The 22979-nt window shown below is 40.3% G+C and overlaps 2 protein-coding genes across 3 annotated transcripts in view; both read right to left on the reverse strand.

The window, feature by feature from the left end:
• Positions 1–671: 671 nt before the first annotated feature.
• Positions 672–22979, reverse strand: part of LOC129744653 (uncharacterized) — a 28010-nt gene continuing 5702 nt past the window's right edge. For both annotated transcript variants that reach the window (XM_055737283.1, XM_055737282.1), the window contains 6 exons: positions 19383–19526; positions 18266–19312; positions 18024–18204; positions 17607–17958; positions 17398–17545; positions 672–17337 (listed from right to left, as the gene is read on the reverse strand). In XM_055737283.1, the coding sequence (XP_055593258.1) occupies positions 16641–17337; positions 17398–17545; positions 17607–17958; positions 18024–18204; positions 18266–19312; positions 19383–19526 (2569 nt within the window). In that variant the 3' untranslated portion in view covers positions 672–16640. The remainder of the gene's footprint in view (positions 17338–17397; positions 17546–17606; positions 17959–18023; positions 18205–18265; positions 19313–19382; positions 19527–22979) is intronic.
• LOC129744654 (uncharacterized) lies at positions 21014–22250 on the reverse strand. Its single transcript, XM_055737284.1, has 3 exons — positions 22117–22250; positions 21388–21640; positions 21014–21327 (listed from the first exon to the last, which is right to left on the reverse strand). Exons 1-3 carry the CDS (start codon positions 22137–22139, stop codon positions 21061–21063), a joined length of 543 nt encoding a protein of 180 aa, XP_055593259.1. The 5' UTR covers positions 22140–22250; the 3' UTR covers positions 21014–21060.

Raw genomic sequence — 22979 nt, forward strand, 5'->3', positions numbered from 1 at the left:
TTATTCGGTTACTAATTTTTGGAACTTTGAAGTTGGTATGAAGAAAAAAATTAACTTTTTATGTATGTAATTCTCGTTTTTTCAACATCAAGTAACTTTCAAAGGATTGCAAGTCTTTTTGAACTTTGAAGTGGATTTGCTATGGTGGGTAATCATTTACTACATTGTTGCATTCAATAGTTTCGTGAAAATTTTAAAAGCTTCAACCGTCAATAGCTTATTACTGAACATTACCAAAGATCTAGCCACCGCTTAACAGAATTTGAAAAGCACTATCAAGGCAGCTAACTTCTCAAATACGACTGTCAAAAGGGCTTTGTCTCAAAGGCTCTAGCAGCCCTAGACAGCACGATTGTATAACTGATAACGGGAGTCCAGAATGCCGGAAATATCCCAGTCTTTAAGTTTCTCTTTAGTTTATTAATAAGGAAAATCTACGTACACAACGTACAGAATGTCCTGGCCATTGATTGAAAAGCGTAGATGATTGTTACATGGTGGCTCTAGAGATATTTCTCAGGAGCCACTTTGCTCATTCCTACCCCGGTAGAGACAACTATAAACAATAATCGATTGATTGTTATTTCATCTCAAAATAACAGCAAGGATAGTTCGGATACTTCTCGAGTAATAAGCCCACGTGGCCGATATCTTTCAACATTACATTCGGTTTATTATCATGCTTACTGCTCAGGCAAAATCTCGACTACTGAGTACTTAGTTACACACGCACACACACACACACACACTTGCCTCTGCGTTTTTTTCTGTTTCAACTTCATTCGCGACGAATTTCCTCTACTGGCATTTGTTGTGCAATACAAACTACAGTAACATATTTTTCTTACTAGATTCGTGTTAACTAAAAGAATTGCCCGAACAAAGTTCGCCTTGCAGCACTATCTAAACCGAGTAACGGAGGTTGAGTCAACCATTGCATTGATTGGGCTCTACACAACAATATCAACTAAGCAGCGGCGGTGCACGATTCTTGTTTCGATTGGCTACATACATATTTAGTGTGTATATTAGGATTATCGCGAAGAAGGTACAGTATATGTCAGTTTTTCTTTCTTTCACTATTAGTAGATATCATGATTATTGTTGTTAGTTTTTCTTTTATTCGAGCTCTCTACTCTACAGCGCGTTCCGAGTGATTTCGTTCACACTGACCCGTGTCTGTTGAATCCTACTAAGTACTTCCAAGAGTATCTTTGGGGCTAGAGATATTACTTTTTGGCGTTTGACCTTTTCGAAATTGTTACACATACATACATAGGTAGCAAAAGGGTTGTTTGAGTTCGGTTTTTTTTCGACTACTTAGTACTGTATTAAAGTGTGATGATTTTTCTATTCTTACTGATCAATTCAAGGTACACCTAACATGAGTGAGAATGTCAGCTTAACTGTTTGCTTTAGAAATGGTTACTTTAATCCCTAGGCATATATGTATGTATTTTAACAGTTTATCCGATCACACACAATCAGAAAAATTGGAGACATATACCATCACACCGATGTGTTAGAATTCGTTAGGAAGTTTTGAATGTCTTTTCGCTATTGTTTTTTAACTGAACCAATACGTGACCTAGCTACGTTCGTTTTGCATAATTCTTCACACGCCCTTAGTTCTAGTTTTTTTTTCCTTCGATTGCCATGTTACAGATTTACGCCAAATAAAACAATCAATAATAAGCTATGTAAAAAACCAATAACTTTTGCTATCGAGTATAAGTGTGTGTATGATACTTCATATCTCTAATTCGCCTAACGTTACGTGTGTGCGTTTGTGAGTGCTCAATCTAGTTAGCGTCATCGACTCTTTTTTCTTTTTTTCTTTACATTCATTTGACTGTTTTTGTTGTTTGCTTTACAATGTGTGTTTGGATATATGATTTTTTTTTCGTTGGAGCATAAATTAAAGCGTTTTCCTTTCTGGCTTAACGTAAAACTAACTTATAAGGTTTTTTGATCAATGCTGGGACTAGATAATCGTTTCGAGAGGTTAGGTTAGTTAGTTGTTGATTGAAACAATCAAACGAATGACAATAGCGCACAAAGCTTATAGAGGTGTAAGTATTGGTATTGTTCCGGTTGAACAACACATAATAAATAGGTGGGTGTATTTCCTGATTATTTCATTATCATTTGGGAGGAATTAGTACGGTTCGGTTTATACTTCCTGATAAGTGCTAAGCTGTGAGTGTTTTGGTGGATTGTTTGTGTTTTTCTTTCTTTCCCTCGATCAATAAGTATACTTTTTATTCATATCTATTACTAATTTGGCTATGAAACATGAACGAAAAATTTCATCTCTTTACTGATGACCATATTTTTAGTAAATAGCTATTACGCGACTTAATAATACTTAAAAGGAACAAACAAGTAAGAGATTTCTTCAATTCCACTTCAAATGAAGGGAACATTTGATAGGACCTGATCTTCATAATCGAATTGATAGAGATAGGACATAAACACATTCAAGAACAAATAAGAGGTATGGGGCTAGTTTTCGACAGAAAAACGGAATATTTTTCCTACATTTCGAAAAACTATAACCTTTGTTAGGAACATTAATTACTAAAGTTCAGCCAAAATAGAAAGCTGGTTGATTGAGTAGGGCATCGCTGAATAAACAGATTTTTTAAGCGCAAACTAAGAACAAAGACAACATCAAGACAAATATTAAAAAAAACCTTCTATAATCCAAATGGTATAATGACCCGCTAAAATTTCTTTTCAGTCCATCTCAGACGATGTCTGGATAGTAAATTGTGAAAGACAAACTTGTTATGCCTTATAAGCTGATGGATTTTAAACAGGTAGCGCCGATCTGGTCTAGTGGATAGGCTGGCGCGAGTCTGGTTTTGGTATGCCAGGTGTACTGGGTTCCATACCCGGTATTGGCAAGGACACTTCTGGGTTCGAATCCCATAAGTGGCCGACATGTAAGACGTGTTTTCTCTAATGACTGAGTATATAATAAGAATGTTCAATCATTTGCCAGCATATACACGGATGCCGGAATACCTGTAAGTAAACTAGCTCACCTGATGGATTCGTTTTTCCAAAATATACCTACATCAACACAATACATTCATCCATAACAGTTCATACGAAGCCATGGGGTCCGGATATGATGTACGCGTTGCATTGGAGAGATCTGGTGTCTGCGGGTAAACCCAGCAATACTTTCCCTAATGGAAAGTAGATACTACACAAATAACACACGACGTATTACAGGACACCACACGTTCTTACTAACGGAAAAAAGGAACTAAAATTACCTTTGTGTCGACCGGTTTCGGACATGATGTTGCCGTATTACGTAGAAGAAAAACACTAACACAGCATCATACTGTCACGCAGTGTTTGTCGAAGAGGGGTTGGTTTTTATACATTTTTGTTTGCCAAATAGAAAAGCGGCGAAATGATAGGCACGTCATCCTCGTTTGGTTTCGTTTGACGTCTCCGCTCTTTTTCCTAGCGTCCCCATTCCTGACGCCTTGCGCAGCCTTCGGAGACATTTGGAAAAACGCAGAGCACCACCAAATTGTATAGATGCGTACGTGACCATAGCTGAGGTATGTATGAACCAGAATTATTTCATATTTCGGGGGAGATTCTTCAAACAAACCTTTGGCCTCAGTATGGGAAGCAAACTATCTATTTTGCACGCTGAGCTGTTCATGAGCGATTTTGAAGGCGATCTCGGAAAAAGGGAAAAACTTTTTTCCCGAGTTTTGTGGCGCTACGTCGACGATATCTTCGCCACAGTTAAAGAACGATATCTCCCACAAACTCTTGAGCTCTTGAATAGCCAACACAGCTCGATCAAATTCACCGTCGAAAAGAAGTGGATGGAAAACTCCATTTTCTCGACCTGCTTATCTCCAGAAAAGATGATAGCACGGTGAAATTTGGAATCTACCGAAAATCGACATCAACCGATCGCTTCATAACGGTAGATTCAAATCATTTCGGTGCACAGAAACAAGCTGCGTTTCATTCAATGGCACACCGTTTGTTCAACATACCGATGGAAAACAGCGAGTTCGAAACGAAAAAGAAAGGATTTTATTGGCGGCCAATCTGAACGGTTATGAAGAATCTATTATATAAAATTCTCTTGTAACGGTGTTTGTAGTACTACTCCTCCAGAATGACCCAAACAATTCAAATGAAATTATTTTTAGAATATTCTGTAGGCATGCGAATCGGTTTATATTGAATAAAAATAACAAAAAGCCGCACCAATTGTCCGTAATAATAAAATTTCTAATAATTGGAATAAAATAAAAGTCATGGCTTTCATTTTTAAGAGAGAAATTTTCTTTCCTTTGGGCGCCGGGCGGTTTGTTTTTCGTCTCCATGGGCGAGGCGTCGCTAGCAAACGTCGTTGCAAGATAATAGTAACCAAAGCATACTGTTCATTGATCGCTGGAAATATTTAAAAATTAGGCGCCTGTTTCTCAACCAAGTACCTATATCATATATGTCTTATGCACGTGGGGGCGATATGCAACCTAGATGTGTTTTTTTCCTTGCTTATTTGTACACAGCACATGGTAATAAATGACGCCTAGATGTGACACGGATTGATATTTTATCGATCGAATCAAAACCATATAAACGATTTCAAATATTAAAACCATTTTTAATTCGTGTTAATTTAAGTAGTAAATTGTTGTCCAAAAGGTATGAAATAATGACACTTTGCGGACGTTTGAAAATAAGAAATTTGGAAGCTTTACTTTCAATTTCGTATAATCCGATACGCCTAGAACGCTGGACTCATAAACTGAACGAGAGTCTGTTCTCTGAGATAGATTGGATAGGATTGAAGTTTTTTAAGGCCGAATGAACTTTTTGATTTTTTGCAAAGCAAACGTAAGTTGAAGTTATCAATAAAATAATCTACTTTTCAATAACAAAATGTGAGAATATGCATTTTCCGGAAGAATTTTCAATTAAGAAAGTAAACTAGAGCAAGTACAAACTTTCAACTTTTCCGAAAAATGTATACATTATTTCTTCATCTGAAAATTGTTGGGCCCAAAAAAAACTATCTGATTAAATAAACTCAACTCTTTTTTTAAATCATTCATCAAAAAACTTTTTGCACGTTTACTGTTTGTTTACACACAATTCAAGTACGAACTTAACATGAGAGGTATGTTTTTGTTTCACATATTTTGGCTGTATAGAAGAGACTTTTGATTAACTTTTTTGTTGAAAAGTTTTTTTGTGATTGATATTTCAGGGGCAGCAGATTTTTATGATGAAATTTTAATATAACCTGAAAGTGTAAAAAGAAATATAAATTCCTGTTATTTCTTAGGTGGAATAAGTGAAAACGCGCCATTTAGCAATGAAACATCTGCAATTCAAGAATTTTATCTCCAAAACGACCAGAAAGGATATCCCGAGTGTTGAATCTGAAGCGGATATTCAAAATTATTATAAAGGTCTTTGTAAATCAAGGTCTTTTGGTTGAACAGCATTCAGTGACATTGAAGTACCAAGCAAAACATTAATTTATTCCGGAGAAAACTTAGTATATATCAATGAAAGTTGATAAAACAGACAAACAAGAACAAGTATTAAATTCATTTTAAAGTCTTTTCACTGACACATCTGAAAAAGACCTATGTGTTTCACTTGCCTCAATAAATGGGACAAATGTATACTTCGATATTTCTTTCTGTCAACATAACTAATATTTTTTTTTGAAAATATTTTTTTTTTCATAAAATATGAAAGTTAAACTGTGGTGATATTCATTTGCATTTGCCCCGGTGTTTCATTTTTGAAATGAACTCATGAAATCATCGAAGCCTGAACAGGTTATTTCATTTCGATCTATTAAATTTTAAAAAATCTGCTTTTCAATTAAATGTTATTAAATCTTAAAAAATATTACATAATCCTAAATGAAATCACAGATCACCACCAACAATGTTCAGGAAGTTTTGAAATCAGAAAATCCCATTGCTTCAATTAGAATCTTTAAAATAATGGATGAATATATCTAAACATATGTTTTCCTCTTTTCAAAATCAATCGTTTCTTTGATTCATTGGGTTAAAGTTCAAAGGAATTAATTTGCATTTTTTGCTTGAATAAAAAAAAGGAATTTGCAGTATACAAAATCGTCAGATTTAATGCCATTATAAGTGCTGTTTGGGAACATTTTAAGTTGAAATGTGTAAAGTCTATAACTTAATTATCAGGCGAAACTTTTTGGAAATGGTTTTGGTGAAAATATGGATTTTAATTCAAGCATGGAGATGGTGAATAAAAAGCTGTTTGAAAAAGGTTAGTAAAAAATTTTTTCTTATGTGTTTCATTTCTTCAACTTTAAAAAATACACCATTCAATGCTAATTGGGAGCTGAAAGCGCTGCGTTAGGCAATATATTCGGCAAATACTCCAAAAATTGTCCCGATATTCAAAATTCTATTTTAAAAAAGTTCATAAGCAATATATTCCAATAAATGAGAAACTTTTTATTTCGGTTTAAACTTTAATGTAAACTCGAAAAAAACGGAATCAAACATATTATCAACATACAGTTATTTATGGAACAAGTTTCAAAAATTGGATTTAAAAAGACCCGTTGAGTTAAAATTCTCAGGTTAAATTTTGATAGAACTAAGCGGAACGACTCGAGTAAAGGGGAAGAAGGGAAATGTAAAGAAAACTAGGAAAAATGGAAAATGGACGCCAAGTTGAACATGGTAAGACGAAGTTTACCGGGTCTGCTAGTTCGTATATAAAATCCTACGCAAACACGAAAGAAAAAGGTTCCGAAGTAATGCCACCACTTTCAAACCAGAAAAGGAAGAATCTCAAAGGGTCAGTTTGCCGTTCCACCCACCACTGACCAATGGTATTCGGAAGATCCTTTCCAACCACGGTTTGCAAGTGGCTTACAAAAGTTCCAACACCTTAAAAGATTGTTTGGTTTCACTAAAGGATAAGGTGCCTCCGGAGGAATGATCTTGTATCTACGAGATACCTTGCGAGACCTGCCCGGCGGTCTATATTAGCCAAATAAGGCGCAAATTTAAAACACGGATAAAGGAGCATAAAAACGCCGTAGACAACAACAGATCCAATGAATCCTGTGTAGCCGCCCATGCATCAGAATTCAACCATTCCATAGATTGGGAAAAGGTGAAATTCAAAAAATGTGTTCGAAAAGCGTCACATTTAAATGCCTGGGAATCGATGTACATCACGACTTCAGAGAGGCCTTTAATGAACGAGGATGAAGCCCCTATCATTTCGCCGCTTTTCAATTTGGCAAACAAAAATGTATAAAAACCAACCCCTCTTCGACAAATACTGCGTGACAGTATGACGCTGTGTTAGTGTTTTTCTTCTACGTAATCAGTCGGACATCGTCTTGTAGATGGGCAACATCGAGCCCGAAACCGGTCGACAAAAAGGTAATTTGAGTTCCTTTTTTCCGTTAGTAAGAACGTTAAGTGTCGTGTCCTGTAGGTAATACGTCGTGTGTTATTTGTGTAGTTAAAAGTTCTTACGTTTGCACAACCCACTAAAATGAGTGAAAGTAGATAATCGCAGTGCCAAGAGCGAGAAATAGAAGGTCGAAAGAAAGAAACAACCAGCAACAACAAACAAAACGAAAGGGTGAGTAAACCATTTAGAAGATTATGTCAACTAGTTCCGTCAAGTGAATAATATTGTAGAGCTCGACAGACGGTCTTAACGACATATTTGGCAGATCGGACGGCTCAAATAGGGTGAGTTATTTGTTGTTCTTGATGATTGATGCTCGAAAGGGTCGTTTTTACATTTGTTATATCCATTTGATTTCTTAAAATTAAAATTAAATAACAAAACATTTAACTCCAATTAGGCTGGAACAAATATCAATAACTTCTTTTGTCACACCCCCCCTCCCCCCTTTGAAATTTCCAAAAACCCGAAAGGGGGAATAAATAAAGTTTGAAGTAATTTATGTAAATTTCGATAAAAAATTCCAATATCTGAAAGATTACAAAGACAAAAAAAAAATTTAAGAAGATGGGAGTTATTTCACCTTTTGTTTTCTTGATTTGATTGAATTATTCGATAAAAAAATAATTTGATTTAAGGAATTTGTGCAACGATATAGTGTGCAATTTGGTTGCATACAAGCTTCCGTGCAGTTTATTCCAATTAATTTGTTTTTCGGATTATTTTTTATTGTCCCCCCACCCCCCCTTCGCGATGTTCAAACTCCAAGTGACAAAAAAAGGATTTGAAATTTGTTCCGGCCTTATGGGGTTCTCAAGGCCCTTATCATTTTTTTCGGTCAACATCCCTGGAAACGTTGAAGTCAAAATGCTCGGAAAAACGGTTGAACGAATTCATTTCACCGATAAAGGCGCTGTTGGCTCCGTTATTGTTCATTCGAACGGGAATATACAATTGAAGATCCAGATTCCTAAGACCACGGGGTCGTTCACTAAGCGGAATAGCTTCCAGTAGCGCGGGACAGTCGATTCGCGATGTCAGGAGATCGGCGACGAATGAGGCACGTGTAGCATGTCTGCGGGCTTCAAGGTTATCAATATATATGAGGCGGCACCAATTTTCATAGCTTGGCAAGCGAAAAGGCTCTTACCAGTTCAAGTGTTTGAGGGCGTATCGCAAGAATCGCCTCGAGCCGATCAACACCGTTCTGGTAGTGAGAGCACCAGATAGCTGATGCGTATTCAAGGATGGAGCGAACAATGCTGCAGTATATAGGCTTTTCAGGCAATACACGTCCTTGAAGTCCTTCGCCACTCTAAAAATTAAAACGAGACTTCTGGATGCTTTGTCAATCACGTAGTTGGTGTGTTCCTTGAATTTCAGACGCTGATCAAGGATTACACCAAGATCGTTGACGTGGTTCACACGTGCGATGGGCTCGTCTCCAAGGAAGTATTCGGCAATTAAAGGCTGCCGCTTACGAGAAAAGCTGATAACTGCACATTTGCTGCGGTTTAAAGGCAGGCAGTTAATGTCGCACCAATCAGCGAAGAGGTTGATCTGACAGTGCAGGAAATTGATGTCGTCGTGGTCGTTTATTGTGTAAAACAGTTTTTGGTCATCTGCGAAGCAGAAGTCGAGAAGTAACGACACGCCGTTGAAATAAATTAGGAAAGTAATCGGTCCTAGATGGCTGCCTTGGGGCACACCGGAGGTGGCAGGGAACTGCCTGGAAAAGATGTCACCCGTTCGAACAATCAATTTACGGCCTGTTAAGTAACTGATGGCAATTTCGTGGTTCACCTTGTCGAATGCAGTGGATAGATCGGTATAGATAGCATCAGTTTGGGATTTGGCAGCAAAACTTTCATGCACAAAAGAAGTGAATGTAGCAAGTTACTTGTTGTAGAGCGTTTGGACTTGAATCCGTGCTGATCATTGGAGATGTTATTTTTGCAGTACGTGAAGAAAGGATTTAAGACCACCAATTCAAATAGTTCGGCAATCGCACATAAGGCAGAGATACCACGGTAGTTGTTGATATCTGTCCCATCTCCGTTTTTATGTACCGGGAACATGTAAGCTTTCTTTCATAGTAAAGGGAAGGTTGCTCTATCAAGCGAAGCTTGACAAATGAGCCGAATAGAAGCCAGCAAAACAGGCATGAAACTTTTCAAAAAAGCAGCTGGTATCCTGTCCGGGCCCGTAGAAAAGGAATTGTTGAGCTTCGTTGCTGCTCTTGAATCATGCAACCAAGAAGGCTCACAACACAACAGAGTTCTGGGGATGTTGAAGCTGAAGTGAAGATACCGGAAAATTTTTGGGCGAAGAGATCGCAGATTCCATGATCAAATGCCATCCAGAAACATGTTTGAAGGTATACTAGGTTCATTCCGCTGACTATTTAGATGTTTCCAAAACGATTTTTGGCAAGACTTAAGGTTATGTTGTACGCTAGGTAGGTAGTTATGGTAACAACGATCACTGGTTTTTATAAGCGGAGTTTAGTTTACGATATATATCCGTGGTGTATGCTGATTTTTGCTCCTTATATTTTCGATGGACACTCCTTTTTGCCGTCGTAAATCGTCGCAGTTAAGTTGTGACCCAGGGCATTCGCATATTTCCACCGCTAGAGCGTTTTGGAACGTGGCGATCGATGACTTAATTCAGAATATGTGAGTGAGTCGAGGTAGAAGGTTGCTAGTTTTTCTACAGTAGCGTTCAGCCTAGTTACTTCAAGCGATGCCAATAGAGCAGGGTTATGTGGGACTACTTTAACAAGCGGTGCAGGAGCGAATTCGATAGTCGGTAAACGAGATACATTGTTGCCAAAGCAAAGGTTCAGCATACAACCATATGGCGCAAGGTCGCTGCACTAAGGGAGTCCAATAAGACGTTTGAAGGCGCCGAAAAAGTAGAGCGTGATGGGTCCGAGTATAGAAAGCTACCATGGTTGGAGCGCCACTTCAAACCGGGCATATTGAAGTCGCCAATGACGAGTATGTCATCTTCTGAAGAACAGAAGTAGCTTACTTTGAAGGTGCAGCGTGAAAACGACTCAGCGAGGGCAACATCTCTTGAGCGATCGGGTGGCAGGTACAGTACGCATACGTACAGTTTCCGGTCTGCAAGATCAATGCGAATCCATACAAGTTCCAGATCGCACCAGGAATTATCGTCGATAAGCTAAGCTGCGCGTGAAGATTCGACTTTACTGCAAGCAACACTCCACCTCCGCTGGACTTTTGCTGTTACGGGAACTACGGTCACAGCGGAACACTGCGTAATCAGGGCCGAAGATCTGACTCGATAGTGTGCGGTTATTCAGCCATGTTTCCGTGAGGGTCATGACGTCATAGCAGGAACATGAAGTTTCGAGCGCGGTAGTCGGCCAGGCAGGAATGTATACCCCCGACATTCTGGTAGTAAAGGGTTATGGAATCTGAAGGTTCCGGAGCAGATCTGAAGCGATGTACACTGGAAGGGAGAATATCATCAGCCGCAGGAGTGCAATCAGGGGTACCATACTTGCCTGAATTCGCAAGCTGGAGAACTCCTTTGATTTTGTTTTTTTAGAGCTGAACCGTTTCTCGAGAGCCGATCGCTTTTTAGGACTCTATACCATTTTGGTTTTTGCGAAAGTAAGGTGCGGACGTAGTGAGAGGCAGCCGGATCGACCCGGAAGTCGTCGGAGGTGCTCCGGGCAACAGAGGCACGCCTGTCGAAGCAGTGCGGCAAGGCAGGGTTGCCTCATTGGAAATATTTGCTTTAGAATTCTGTGATATTCTGCTGTGAAACACCTGTGCCGTCCGAGCTGTGATATGATTGTTGGGCGTATTGATGTTATGGTAGGAGATACGGGCCCGTGAGTAATTAAATATTATGTTGAACTAGTCCAGGATTTTAGAATGTCGGGTAAGTAAACTATTGTAACTGCGAATTTGTGTTGTGGTAAGAGTTAGCCGTGTAGCACACACTGATAGACAGGCTTCCAGGTTGGGCAAGCCTTTCCAGAATGAAACAACTGATACCAGGTTGATGGTAAGAGACCCATCCGGATCCAAAACAGACCCAAAACGTCTTTTCCATCTTGAAAAGCATTTGCAGTTGGTCAGTGCCCAGCAGTGGTGCAGGCACTACTCAGATGAAGAATACTAGAACGTAGGAAGTTCATCAACTTTCACTTCTTCGTACTATCAATCTCTACGAAAAAGCGCAAGTTGCCGGACTTAGCATCGAGCGCCCAAGTCGTAGTGATACAATTCGTTCTGTTATCAAATGGCGTTTTGTCCTTGCGTCTTTGATGAAGCAATTCAAGCCATCTTTGGCCAATCGTTGCATAGAAGAACTCGAGATATTCGCTTCCTTTGTCAGCTTTCGGATTCATCTTACTGGATTCCGCTTCACTTATCTACCGAAAGGTGCGGAGATAGTCGGATTTGTAAACGATGGTACCCGGTGAAATAATCAAGAAGATTGAAGATCTTGCAAGTGTATCTTTAGAAAGGATAGGCTTCTGGATGGAAGGAGGTAAGATTCAGATAGCCCACCATCAAACCGAAGTATTAGTCGTGACCAGTGATGGTAAACTTCGCCCGTCACGCTTGACCCGACTAGTTTTGTTTCATCAAACGACGGGCACTGTTCTCAATTGACGGAGCCTCACTACTCGCATGACGGATAAAGCACGACAACAATCGACATTTCTCCATCATCGACTGGCGAAGCTCCTACACATGGTCAAAATTTCTCCTGAGAGTGACTGGCAAATTTCTTCACACTTCGACCGGCTGCTGACGGCAGGTACAACTAATTGAACGACTTGCTGGCAGAGAGCAACAATAGCAATGAAAAACTGAAAACGAGCTTGCTGGCAGGAGCAACAATAATAATAAATGCTTTTCTTGTTCCTCTTCGGTCGTTTTCGGCTTGCTGGCAGGAGCAACAATAATAATAAATGCGTTTCTTTTTCGTCATCGGTCGCTTGAATGCGATTGCTTGACTAGGTTATTATTTTAGCTTCAAATGAATGGGGAATGAATGACTGGCAAACGAAGTGACTGGTCGTTAAGGAACAGTCAATTGAGTTTGACGGACCAAGAGGCTTCACAGTCACAGCTTCACGCCTCATGACGATGACTTTTGCCAAGCATGGTCGTGACCAAAAAAAAGTTTTGGCTTCACATGGAGGTCATACACGACATCTTCTAAACAGCAGCTGAAATACCTCGGAGTAATGGTCGACATCTGCTTAATTTTTTTTGCGCATGCCGAATACTGTTGAGATAGTGCATCGAAAGTCATAGACTCATAAGCCTGGATTATGCCGAACTGCCGTGCTCCAAAGAGTAGCAGAAGACTTCTCCTTGCGAGCGTAGCACTGTCGAAACTACGATACGGAGGAGCGGCCTGGAGCTCCACACTTAAGGTAGAGCGTAGCAGATCCCAAATACGGAGCACACATCAACTGATAGCTTTGCGAGTTTCCTGTGCATACCTACAGGACCATCTCAGCAAATGCAGCTTTTGTCATCGTGGGCATGATGTCCATCGACATCACTTTGGCGGAGGAGGAGATGTGTTACAGTGGCAGGATCAATAAGATACATCGAATAACGTTTGATGGACGCAAAGATTGAATCCGCGACTCTCAGACTGGATAAATAGGAATTTCCAATAGAAGCCGATGGAAGGACAACGACCCGAAGCCAAGAAAAGTCAAAGAACCTGGAATCGTGGAAGGTTGTAGAACCAGGAGCCATCTGGAAGGTCGTCGGACGGGAAGCCAGGTGGAGGTCGACAAGCCAGGAAAACGGTGGTCGTCGGACAGGTGACAAGAAAGGTCGTTGGGCCGAATCCATTGCGAGCTGACCGGAATCCATAGGAAGGTCGGCGAGCCAGAGGAAGGTAGTCGTGCCATTATTGGTGAGGCGTCGGGCCAATAGGAGAGCGTCGAGCCGGAATCAAACAAGGTCATCGGGCCGGAGCCACTGGGAGGTCGTCGAACTAGTGCCATGGAAGGTCGCAGGGCTGGGACCACGAATGCGGTCGTCGAACCAGAGCCACTGGTAGGTCGTCGTACCGAAAGCCATGGAAGGTTGGCGAGCCGGTATCATGGAACGTCGTCAAGTCAAGAACCAGGTGGTGGACTGGAGGACTTACGAGCGGGGTACCACGGAAGGTCGCCAAACCGGTGCCATGGAAGGTAGTCGGACCGGAAAGCCAAGTGGAGATCATCGGGCTGGAACCACTGGGAGGCACAGGCCTCAGGAAAGGCTTCGAGGCGAAGGAGAAAGCTTCGAGCCGCAGGAGGGCGCTGAGACTAGAGCCATGGAAGGTCGTCGGGCCAGAGCCATTGGGAGGTCGTCGTGCCAGATCCCGGAACTGGAGCCATGGAAGGTCATCGAGTTGCAACAGGGGCGAGAGCGTGTTCTGGTGCGTGCATTAAAGAGGAGTAGCCCCAACTTCACGAGGAGCCGCCGAAGGCAGTGAAAGGCTGCGAATTTGTATGTTGAGGAGGAGTGTTGTGATTTGTCCAATCGAAGCAATCGATGGGACAAATAACAACATACACATAATTATTAAACAAGTGTTATATGTTACCATGTAAATGGTTTAGTATATAAGGTAGCGAATTAGAAAGAAATAAAGTATTCCAAGTTCTACCAGCAAGTAGTGCAGATCTCTCCTTTCCACTGGCAAGTGCTGAACAACATGCTTCAACCTAACGTCATGGATGCTTTAAGAAATACCTTCATTGGTTCAAACTTATCAGCTCGCCACATCCCGGAATACGTGGATACGAAGAAATCTTACTTTAAATACTGAGGATGTTGTAAACGAGAATATTCAAGAAGAATTCAAGAGAAAGCGGAGAAACTATGCGGAGCTGGTCGTGACGGGGGTCTAGCTTGGTATTTTACCAATTGGCCATGCCTTGATGGTTAAAAATCCTACAGGAGTTAAAGTTCTTCCCAAAACAGTTTGTGGTAAGTTTTGTGGATTAAGCAAATGCTGTCGAACTACGTTCAAAGCATTCCTTTTTTATTTTTCTTATTGGACAAAAGGAAGAATTCTCAACTAGAACTCTATAACAACTTCGTGGGAGATCGTTGAGTTCATCACTTAATCAGACCATCCAAGAAAAGGTAGGGTAAAACAACATCAACACTGACCAAAGAGTTTTTCGGCAAATTTTCAACAAACGGAGTGACTGTGGAAATAATCTATTGCCAAAATACAGCAACGATCTGGAATTTACCGAGTTTTGTTTGATCGAACTTTCTGTAATTTTTCACCTCATGTTTGGTAATTTTTGCCAAAAAGAACTGCGAAAGTTCGGTTAGGTAATTTGTAAGAACAAAAGTTTTTTTTTGTTTGAGCGATTGGCTTCTCGTTTTTTAGGAAAAATTTTTATAATTGTGTATTCCTGAATAATCAGCTAATGTTATGCTTTTTTGCTAGTTCATCATTGTACCATTCGGATTATAGATCAAGTAGTTTTGTGTGAATGATTTTTGTTGTAAGAATGAAATGAACACAATGCAGCGTTAATTGTTTACGGAAAGCTCTGCTATTCAAGAAATACGTACGTACATGAAAGTACATTGGCAGTTGATCTCTTATAGAGAGGACTAGAAAAAAAATGAACCATTAATATCAATTGGCTAGAACCTTTGATCAGAGCAAAGGCAATTGGATTTGATATGAGTTTGAAATGTGTTGTTTACGAATAAACAAATAAAAAAAATCATGATAAATAATTTGAATGTGTCAAATAAGTTAGGATAAGCAAACGGAACAGCGTTTATGATTTGATATAGATTAATTTAAAGTACACGATATGCTACGAGTAGTAAGTGGAAGCACGATGACCAACTATAATTAAATCAATAAGGCTGGAACAAATTTCAATTTCTTCTTTTGTCACCCCCCCCTTCGAAATTTCCGAAAACCCGAAGGGGGATAAAAATAAAGTTTGAAGTATTTTATGTAAATTTCGAAAAAAATAATCAAATATCCGAAAGATTACAAGACCAAACAACAAATTTTGGAAGATGGGAGGTATTTCACTTTTTCTATTCATGATTTCATTGAATTTTACGATAAAAAATTGCTTGATCTATAGATTTTGTGCAATGGTATTTTATGCTATTTGGTTGCATACAAGAGTTCGTGCAATTTATTCCAATTTATTTGTTTTTTGCATTATTTTTTATTCTCCCCCCCCTTTCGGTGTTCATACTCCGAGTGACAAAAGAAGGATTTGAAATTTGTTCCGGCCTAAGTTAAGAACGAATACAAAATGGATGATATTTTATTTCTATCCTAAACGTCGCGACGTTTGTTCGTTTGTTATAAGTAAAGAGTTTTAAGGAATCCAATTTGATAGTGACTTAGTTCGTTCCTAAGCATGTGATATTTTCTCTCTCTTTAGTTTCCATCAAACTTAAGTAACAGTGTTCATTTAGTTTTACCTTCCTAGCTGTGATGCTTTCAACGGAAAACCGTTGAGAATTTTTTTTTAATATACCTACTAAGAAAAAACCTAGTTGATGGTTTAGAACTAATGAAAGTTTGTTTATTAATCCTAGAACCTTTCGTCTGACCAATAACTAAACATTGGCAAGAAACAGATTCCCACTTTTCACACGAAATAAGAGAAACTTTTTTTTAACGACATCATGTTAAACGATAATTAGACTTCTCACCTAGGAATCTCTTACAAAAAATGAAGAGTTTTGGTCACTTCAGAGTGATGACAGTAATTTTCGCGATACGTTGCCGTAATAACTTTACTTTACGGAAAGCTTGTTAATTTTTTAAGATTTTTTGTACATTATCTCCGGTTATTTTCGTTTGTATTAAACCTATACGCTGTAGTATAATGTTTGTCTTTTACTCGTTGATAATTGTTTCAGCTACAGTTGAAGTTGAGAATTAGTAACGGAAGAAAAGTTTAAACCTTAGATCAAGAGAAACAAACGTAACGAAAAATGAAAATGTATCGTTAGCGTTGTTCGAAACAATTCAATTTTAAAACACAAAAAATAAATCAATTTTTTAAGTAAAAAATCGCTCTAGACACATGGTGCTGGTTCAAGTAGCTACTCGACCATCCCAAGTGGCAAACAATCGCCCGGTTCGTGTCACACTTTCCGGTGATGTTTTGTTGTGCGGCAAGGTTTCGGAACCGTTCCGTTAACGGCTTCTTTGCGTTTGCTTTCGGAACGCTTTTTGGGACTGCCTAATCCAGGTCTATCGTCAGAATTTTTCCCACTGCTTTCGTTACCGTTGACAATATAGAGCGGCCCTTTCCCGTTTTCCTGATTTCCATTGGTATTGGCGGTGGCACCAGTATCAGTGCCATTAACTTTGTGTTTACTAGCCCCATTCTTACCTTTTCCGAGAGTTACTTCTTCCAAGAAAGCTTTTTTGGTATTATCACTCAAGTGCTGCAAATCTAGGATGACGTGAGCATCATTCGCTGATTTCGAACTGCTATTGTTGTTGTTGTTGGCGTTGTTGCTATTGCTATTGCTACTGCTTCCCGTATTGTTACTGTCCTGGGAGGACGACTTCCAGAACGGCTTAGGTTTCGCGTTGGTTTTCTTTGGCTTCTCGCTTGATTCGATCATCATAAGGAACAGTTCACTTTCGTCTTTCGCACTCGTTATCCGAATGGTGTCTTCGAACATTCGCAACTGATACTCGACCACCATCAGCTTGTGGTACAGATCGTCATCATACAGAAAATGACCCTCCAGGATGGCGAAAGAATGCCGAATCATTGCCCTCGACAGATCAATCGTTCGATAGACCTGCCGCACGTCAACGCCAAGAAATCTAAAATTAGAAATGGAACGTTAACACTGCTTCAGTTAAGCATTCGAAGAAACAACTTACTTGGTCGGAAGCATGTATTTGACTGTTCTTCGAACAACCAACTCGTACTCGTGCGCAACCTGGACACTCATGTAAGGATACAGTGTATCGATGAAGTCCTTACAACGTTTAAGTAGAATGTACACTTCGTCAATCGCATCACGAATCACTGAAATAATAGTTAAAAGTTTCAAAGAAATATTTCCAAAAACCAATTAAAAAGATCTCACCTTCATCGGCAAAACAGGACAGCTGCTCCTTGAGATTACCGTACATCGGTAGATTGCACCCATCGACGAACACCAGCTGCCAGATCTTTTCGAAGAACAGCAGCACTTCGATCTTCCGCTTGCCAGATGCGGTGGCCGTTTGTAAACCTACCGCAGATCGGGACAGTGACGATAGGGGCATCAGATGCGGTATGTTGTTTCGCGATAGGTTTAATTCCAAGGCTTGCAGTTGCGTAATGAGGACATCGGTCGGCCATGCCGTTTCCTTGCTCTGCAAACACTGGGGACAGGTGCGTTGTGGCGCCTCGGCTTTGAGCAGACAATCGTTACATTTGACCCGCTGGTAACGGATCTGTTCATGAGAATAATCAAAAAGAATTAGGACATGAATTGTAAAATTAGAGGGATTGAACTCACCCAATGGTCTTCGATACGACCACATTCGATGCAATCACAGTCGATGTATATTTTACGTAGATAGTTTCGACGCTCTTCCCGTGGAGCTTCCTTGTAGTGCAGGCCATGGTTGATTGTAAGTTCCTCGCCCTCGCAGATGTCCTTTTGGGCTCGGACGACAAATAATCCGTTCGATACCATGCTAAAATAGAAAAATTTCATAAAACAAAAGTTGTTTCTCTCGAATTTTCTTGTAAACTTACGCAAAAAATAAGTTCGGCCCGCAGGAGTGTTTCAGCTTGGTGGCCGTTGGATGGAACGTCCGCAGCACATTGGGAAAGGTTTTCCGTTTACTGCACATTGGTGTATCGCCGAAGTACTCGAAATAGGCATCACAAAACCTACGCAGCGCCCTCGATACCAAATCTTCCAAATGTTCCAATTCTTCGTCGTTCTTTTCCGAATCGCGACTCCCACTTGCATCCTCAAATCGAACACTATCCAGACATTCTTGCCACAACCGTTTCACGTTTGTTCGAGTCCACACCTGATGGTAATCGTCTAGTTCAGTACCTTTTTCAACCTTCCTACTTTTATCACCATCCTTTCCTAAACATTCTAAATATTCCAACACCCCCTCTCGAAGATGGCTGGAATCCAGAGACCCACGACCCGTTGACGAATGCAACCTCTCGTATCGTTCCAGTGATTCCAACACAGTCTTCTTCAGCGAATCATCTTCATGCAACTCTTCTACTCCGTTAAAATCTTGAATACGCCCCACAAATTCTTCGTTGGCTTGAATCTCGAAAAACAGCCTATTCACTTTGGTCATGGTAAGGGTACAAAAGTGCAGCAACAATCCCCCAACAAACAAATCGAACTGCAGTTCGTTAACCGCTTCCACCTTGGAAAAATAGTCAGACTTCACCCGCCCATCGAACTTCACGTAGCTGAGCAATTTTTCAGTCTTGACCATGAGCGAGTTAAAATCGTCGGACCTGAAGCTGGAATAGTCCGGCTTGAGCAACAACGCGTTGAACAGTTCCACATTCGACTCACGACCCTCAAACAAAAACCGATACAGTTCGTTGGCCGTTCGAAGAGGAGCCGTTTTCGCCGGGGAATATTTCGTGGTCAGCAACCGATCCAGCGCTTGTAGCGTTCGGATCAGCATTCGCAGCTCCAGATTACCACTGACCAGAGGGAAGAACAGCAGATGGTAACCGGTGCACTCGAAACGGTGGTACGGTTCGTCCTGTTGCTGGCACTCGTAGGAACAGTAGAACACACCCTGACAGTCGAAGCAGCTGTAAGTTAAAAGGTGGGTACATTTATTAGGTCGTATTTGAGAATAACGTTTTAAAGCACCAAACTTACGGTATAAGGTGAGGGTTGACGGTGTGGCAGGTGTAGCATTGTACTTTGGTGAATTCGAGATGCGTTTCCAGTGGCCGCTCTACCAGGACAGTCGATCCCTCCGGGATGAAAGTGTTGGCCATCAACTTGGGGGTGAAGTCCTCGCTGTGGAAATATAGGGATATATAATTATTTATTTTAGAAAACACACAAATTATCAGATTTGTTAAGCAGCTGATGGTTAAATCATATGGAGAATCACATCTAAAGATGACTTAAGGTCTGACTTCTTCCTTAAACGTCTCGAGGCTTGTTCCACCCATAGAGATGCGTTACGATCGGGAGTCGCTTATCTTGGAATCGCTATTGCAATATATTTCCCGATCCACAATATTCCGGATAAATCAAGGACACTATTTTTCTGACTTCAAATACATATTTATTAGGTAATATGAAAAGCGGATAGAAATACGACCGTTCTAAGCGGGGAGAGAACTTGAATTGTGATTCGATATCTCCGTTTCGAGGGGGGCCTCGGTCTGTGAAAAAGGTTCAACCTTTGAAAACTCTTCCTTGCTTGTCTTCAGTCTCCAGAAACTTCTGGTGAAACCGCTATCAACCAATCCCGCTTCAGCATCATCTTCGCTCGAAAACCCCTCGCACGTTATCAACAACTAAACCCGAGTTGAAAGATCTTTTTATCGGCATAGACGCTGTGATTATTGTGGACGACTGTTCCTTCCGTTCCGTTCCTTTTTTACTGATCAAGGTGACGTTTTTTAATGCGCCGCACATAGTTTCTCGGTCCTGAGTCCTAAGATAGACGTCACAATCGTTGGGGTTCACGACACCTTATTCGGATTACTATAGTCTCTAGAAATAACTCTATCTCTTATCTCACATATTTTAGCGGACTCCCACGATATCTGCGCAGTTCGGCCTTTGGAGGGCTTTGAGTATTGAAAAGACACACCGAACAGTTTCGTGCATAATCTTCCAGCTGAACATCAATACTCGGCCACCATAGACTTGAGCGCGCGACACTTTTGTACTTCACGATACCGAGATGAAACTGATGTTTTTTTGTCAATACCAAACTTCCTAAAGCTTTTGGAACTACGACTCAGTGTCCTCGCATTACGACTCCATTTTCTAGTGAAAGCTCGTCAAAAATAGTTTTATATGGACGCCCGCATAAATGTGGATTGTAACCAAACGATTGCTTTAAAAGTCTAACGACGGTTTTATTAAGCGTAAAATAACGTTTGGCAAACGATTTTACGAATTGTAAAATACATAGCTTGAATCGTGAATTCTGAATTGATTGTATTTTTAATATGTTGTTAGGTTATGTAACTGTTTAAAACTGTTAAAGCCGTTGTATGGGAGGACTGTTCTACAAACAGTTTGCTAAAGGTTCAAAAATTGTTTGAGAAAACGTTTTCTGAGGATGAAACGATCACTGTTACAGTTTTATTACAGGAACCTCGTAGCTTAACTTTTTAGGTAAAAGTTTTGTAACTATTCTACATTACGTTCTTCCAACGCTAAGCAAATGATTTATGGAAACGTTTGTGAATGCAATACGCACACATACATAATATGTTGACAGTTCAATGGAAATTTCGGATTATTTTTTATTGAAATTCAAATTATCACTTCAAAATATTATACATTTTATTGCAAATTAACTTACATTTTATGAGCATTTTATTGCCTTTCTTGGTGAAAGCCGAACCTGTTCAGCACTAACTGACCACACCGTTCCTGTCTGAAGAAATTTGAGCCGGGAATGTATGATGTGCTCCATAACGGAATGCCGTTCAGAGTTTCCGGAACAACCTCCGGCACCCGCATGGTGCTCGGAAGGATCGGCAAGGGATGGTAGTTCGGCTAGAAGCATTCTATTTCTCTTCGAAAATGCTGGAGTTGCCTTGAATGTTTCATCATCTGACATTGTTCGTACCTGTGGAAAAAGAAATGGTAAATGCTCAGTTATTAAATAATATGAATTGCCCTCTCTTACCTTGATTTTATGGTCCGTTATGCTGCACTTCCAAATAGATTCGGAAGAAATCCAAAATTTTGGAAGAAAAAGCGTCTGGTTCGGAGGAGGAAAATTTTTCTTCTTGAAGTTTTCTTGTTCCTTGACACGCGTTTCGGTCAGAGGTGCCAGGTGTCCTGATTTTTCAGGATTTGTCCTGATTTTGAGAGACCGTCCTGATTTTTCAAAAACGTTTGAGTTGTGCTGATTTTTGAAAAATGGTCTGTAAAATGTCCTGGTTTTCAGAAAAATATTTAAATTATAGCTGAATTTATATTTAAATGATGAGGACATGAAAAAAAAATCAATTATAAAATAGTTTAACTTCAACCGATGATAAACTTTGACTCATATGTATCAGTGGTGTTTTTAGTTGTAAACTGCAGGCCAACAAAGGTACGTTTAGTCAGCTGAACCAAATTAAAAAAAAATGATTTGCAGGATTTCTAAAGAAAACTTAAAAATTTGGATTCATTGGACCGTTTTGAACTTGAATGCTGCTTGGTATTAATATTCTTGATTTAATGAAAATGTTTTATATAGATATTTTCATAAATGTATGCTGATTTTTTGCAAAGTCACCTGGCAGCTCTGATCCGCGTTTCGGCCTATTTTTGACGTAAGTCATGGACGCTATGGTTAACGGTTCGAGATCATTTTTACATTATTGAAAAATGGAAGTAAATCGTTCATATTATTTATCCACCGTACCAGATACCGTCACTTTTCCACATGAACGTTCATGTTTCGTTCTTATCGTTGTCGATCTAAAGTTCAATATAATAGCTACGTTTATAGAGACAATCACTTTTTCTGAAGCCGTTGGTGTATCGTAAATACTGTTTGAGATATAGTTTTTTAGTATGCGGGCGTCTTTCGAATCACTTAAAGATGTCTCACCACGTTAAACCACGTATCTCGTAATCATTTTTAGACTCAGTGATCAATGTTTGCACAGTCAAAGGATCAACAGTTATTCCGAAAGGCAACCGATTCATACGATAAACCCCTTTTTTACTTGATCACACAGCGTTCCAATGACCTCTCCTCTAACGACTCGAGATCTTGGTTTCTCTTGGTTTGGCTCGAGGCTCTCTCCTCGTTGCCCGTCCATGTGCCTCTCAAGAGCAGCTTATCCTGGACACGCGCCTGTCACAGCACACGTCCAGGGCTTTACGGGACTGCTCGGATGATTCCCGGTGAAGACGTCATCCTATACTGACTCGAGTGACTCACCCGCCGCTGACGTGAAGTCACTCTACCCGAAGGGTATTTCTTACTCTTCTCCCTTCGAGTTCGACTGCGAAGAAGGTAAAGTCTTATCCTCGCAGCTTCCGTCGTAGAGAGCGCGTTCTATTCGGATATTCTGCTCGGCATACGCAGAAGGTAAAGTCTTATCTTTGTATGCTTTACTGCTAGGTTCGGACGCACACTACTCAGATGCTCCCTAACGAAGAAGTCACCCCACACCGGTCGCGGACTGGTGCTGGTTCCAACTCCTCTGCAGGGCATCCATGATCCGGGTGAACCAATCGCTGACCACGCGCCAAGTTTTGACATCCTCACACATCCTC

This window comes from Uranotaenia lowii, chromosome 2 (genome assembly GCF_029784155.1).
Source record: "Uranotaenia lowii strain MFRU-FL chromosome 2, ASM2978415v1, whole genome shotgun sequence".
NCBI classification, from domain to species: domain Eukaryota; kingdom Metazoa; phylum Arthropoda; class Insecta; order Diptera; family Culicidae; genus Uranotaenia; species Uranotaenia lowii.

Coding starts and splice junctions, on each gene's coding strand:
- LOC129744654 (XM_055737284.1), bottom strand. CDS start 22,139: ATGTGGAAAAGTGACGGTATCTG. Junction 21,641..22,116: donor TGGAAAAGTGACGGTATCTG/GTACGGTGGATA, acceptor TCTGAAAACCAG/GACATTTTACAGACCATTTT. Junction 21,328..21,387: donor TAACGGACCATAAAATCAAG/GTAAGAGAGGGC, acceptor CTTTTTCCACAG/GTACGAACAATGTCAGATGA.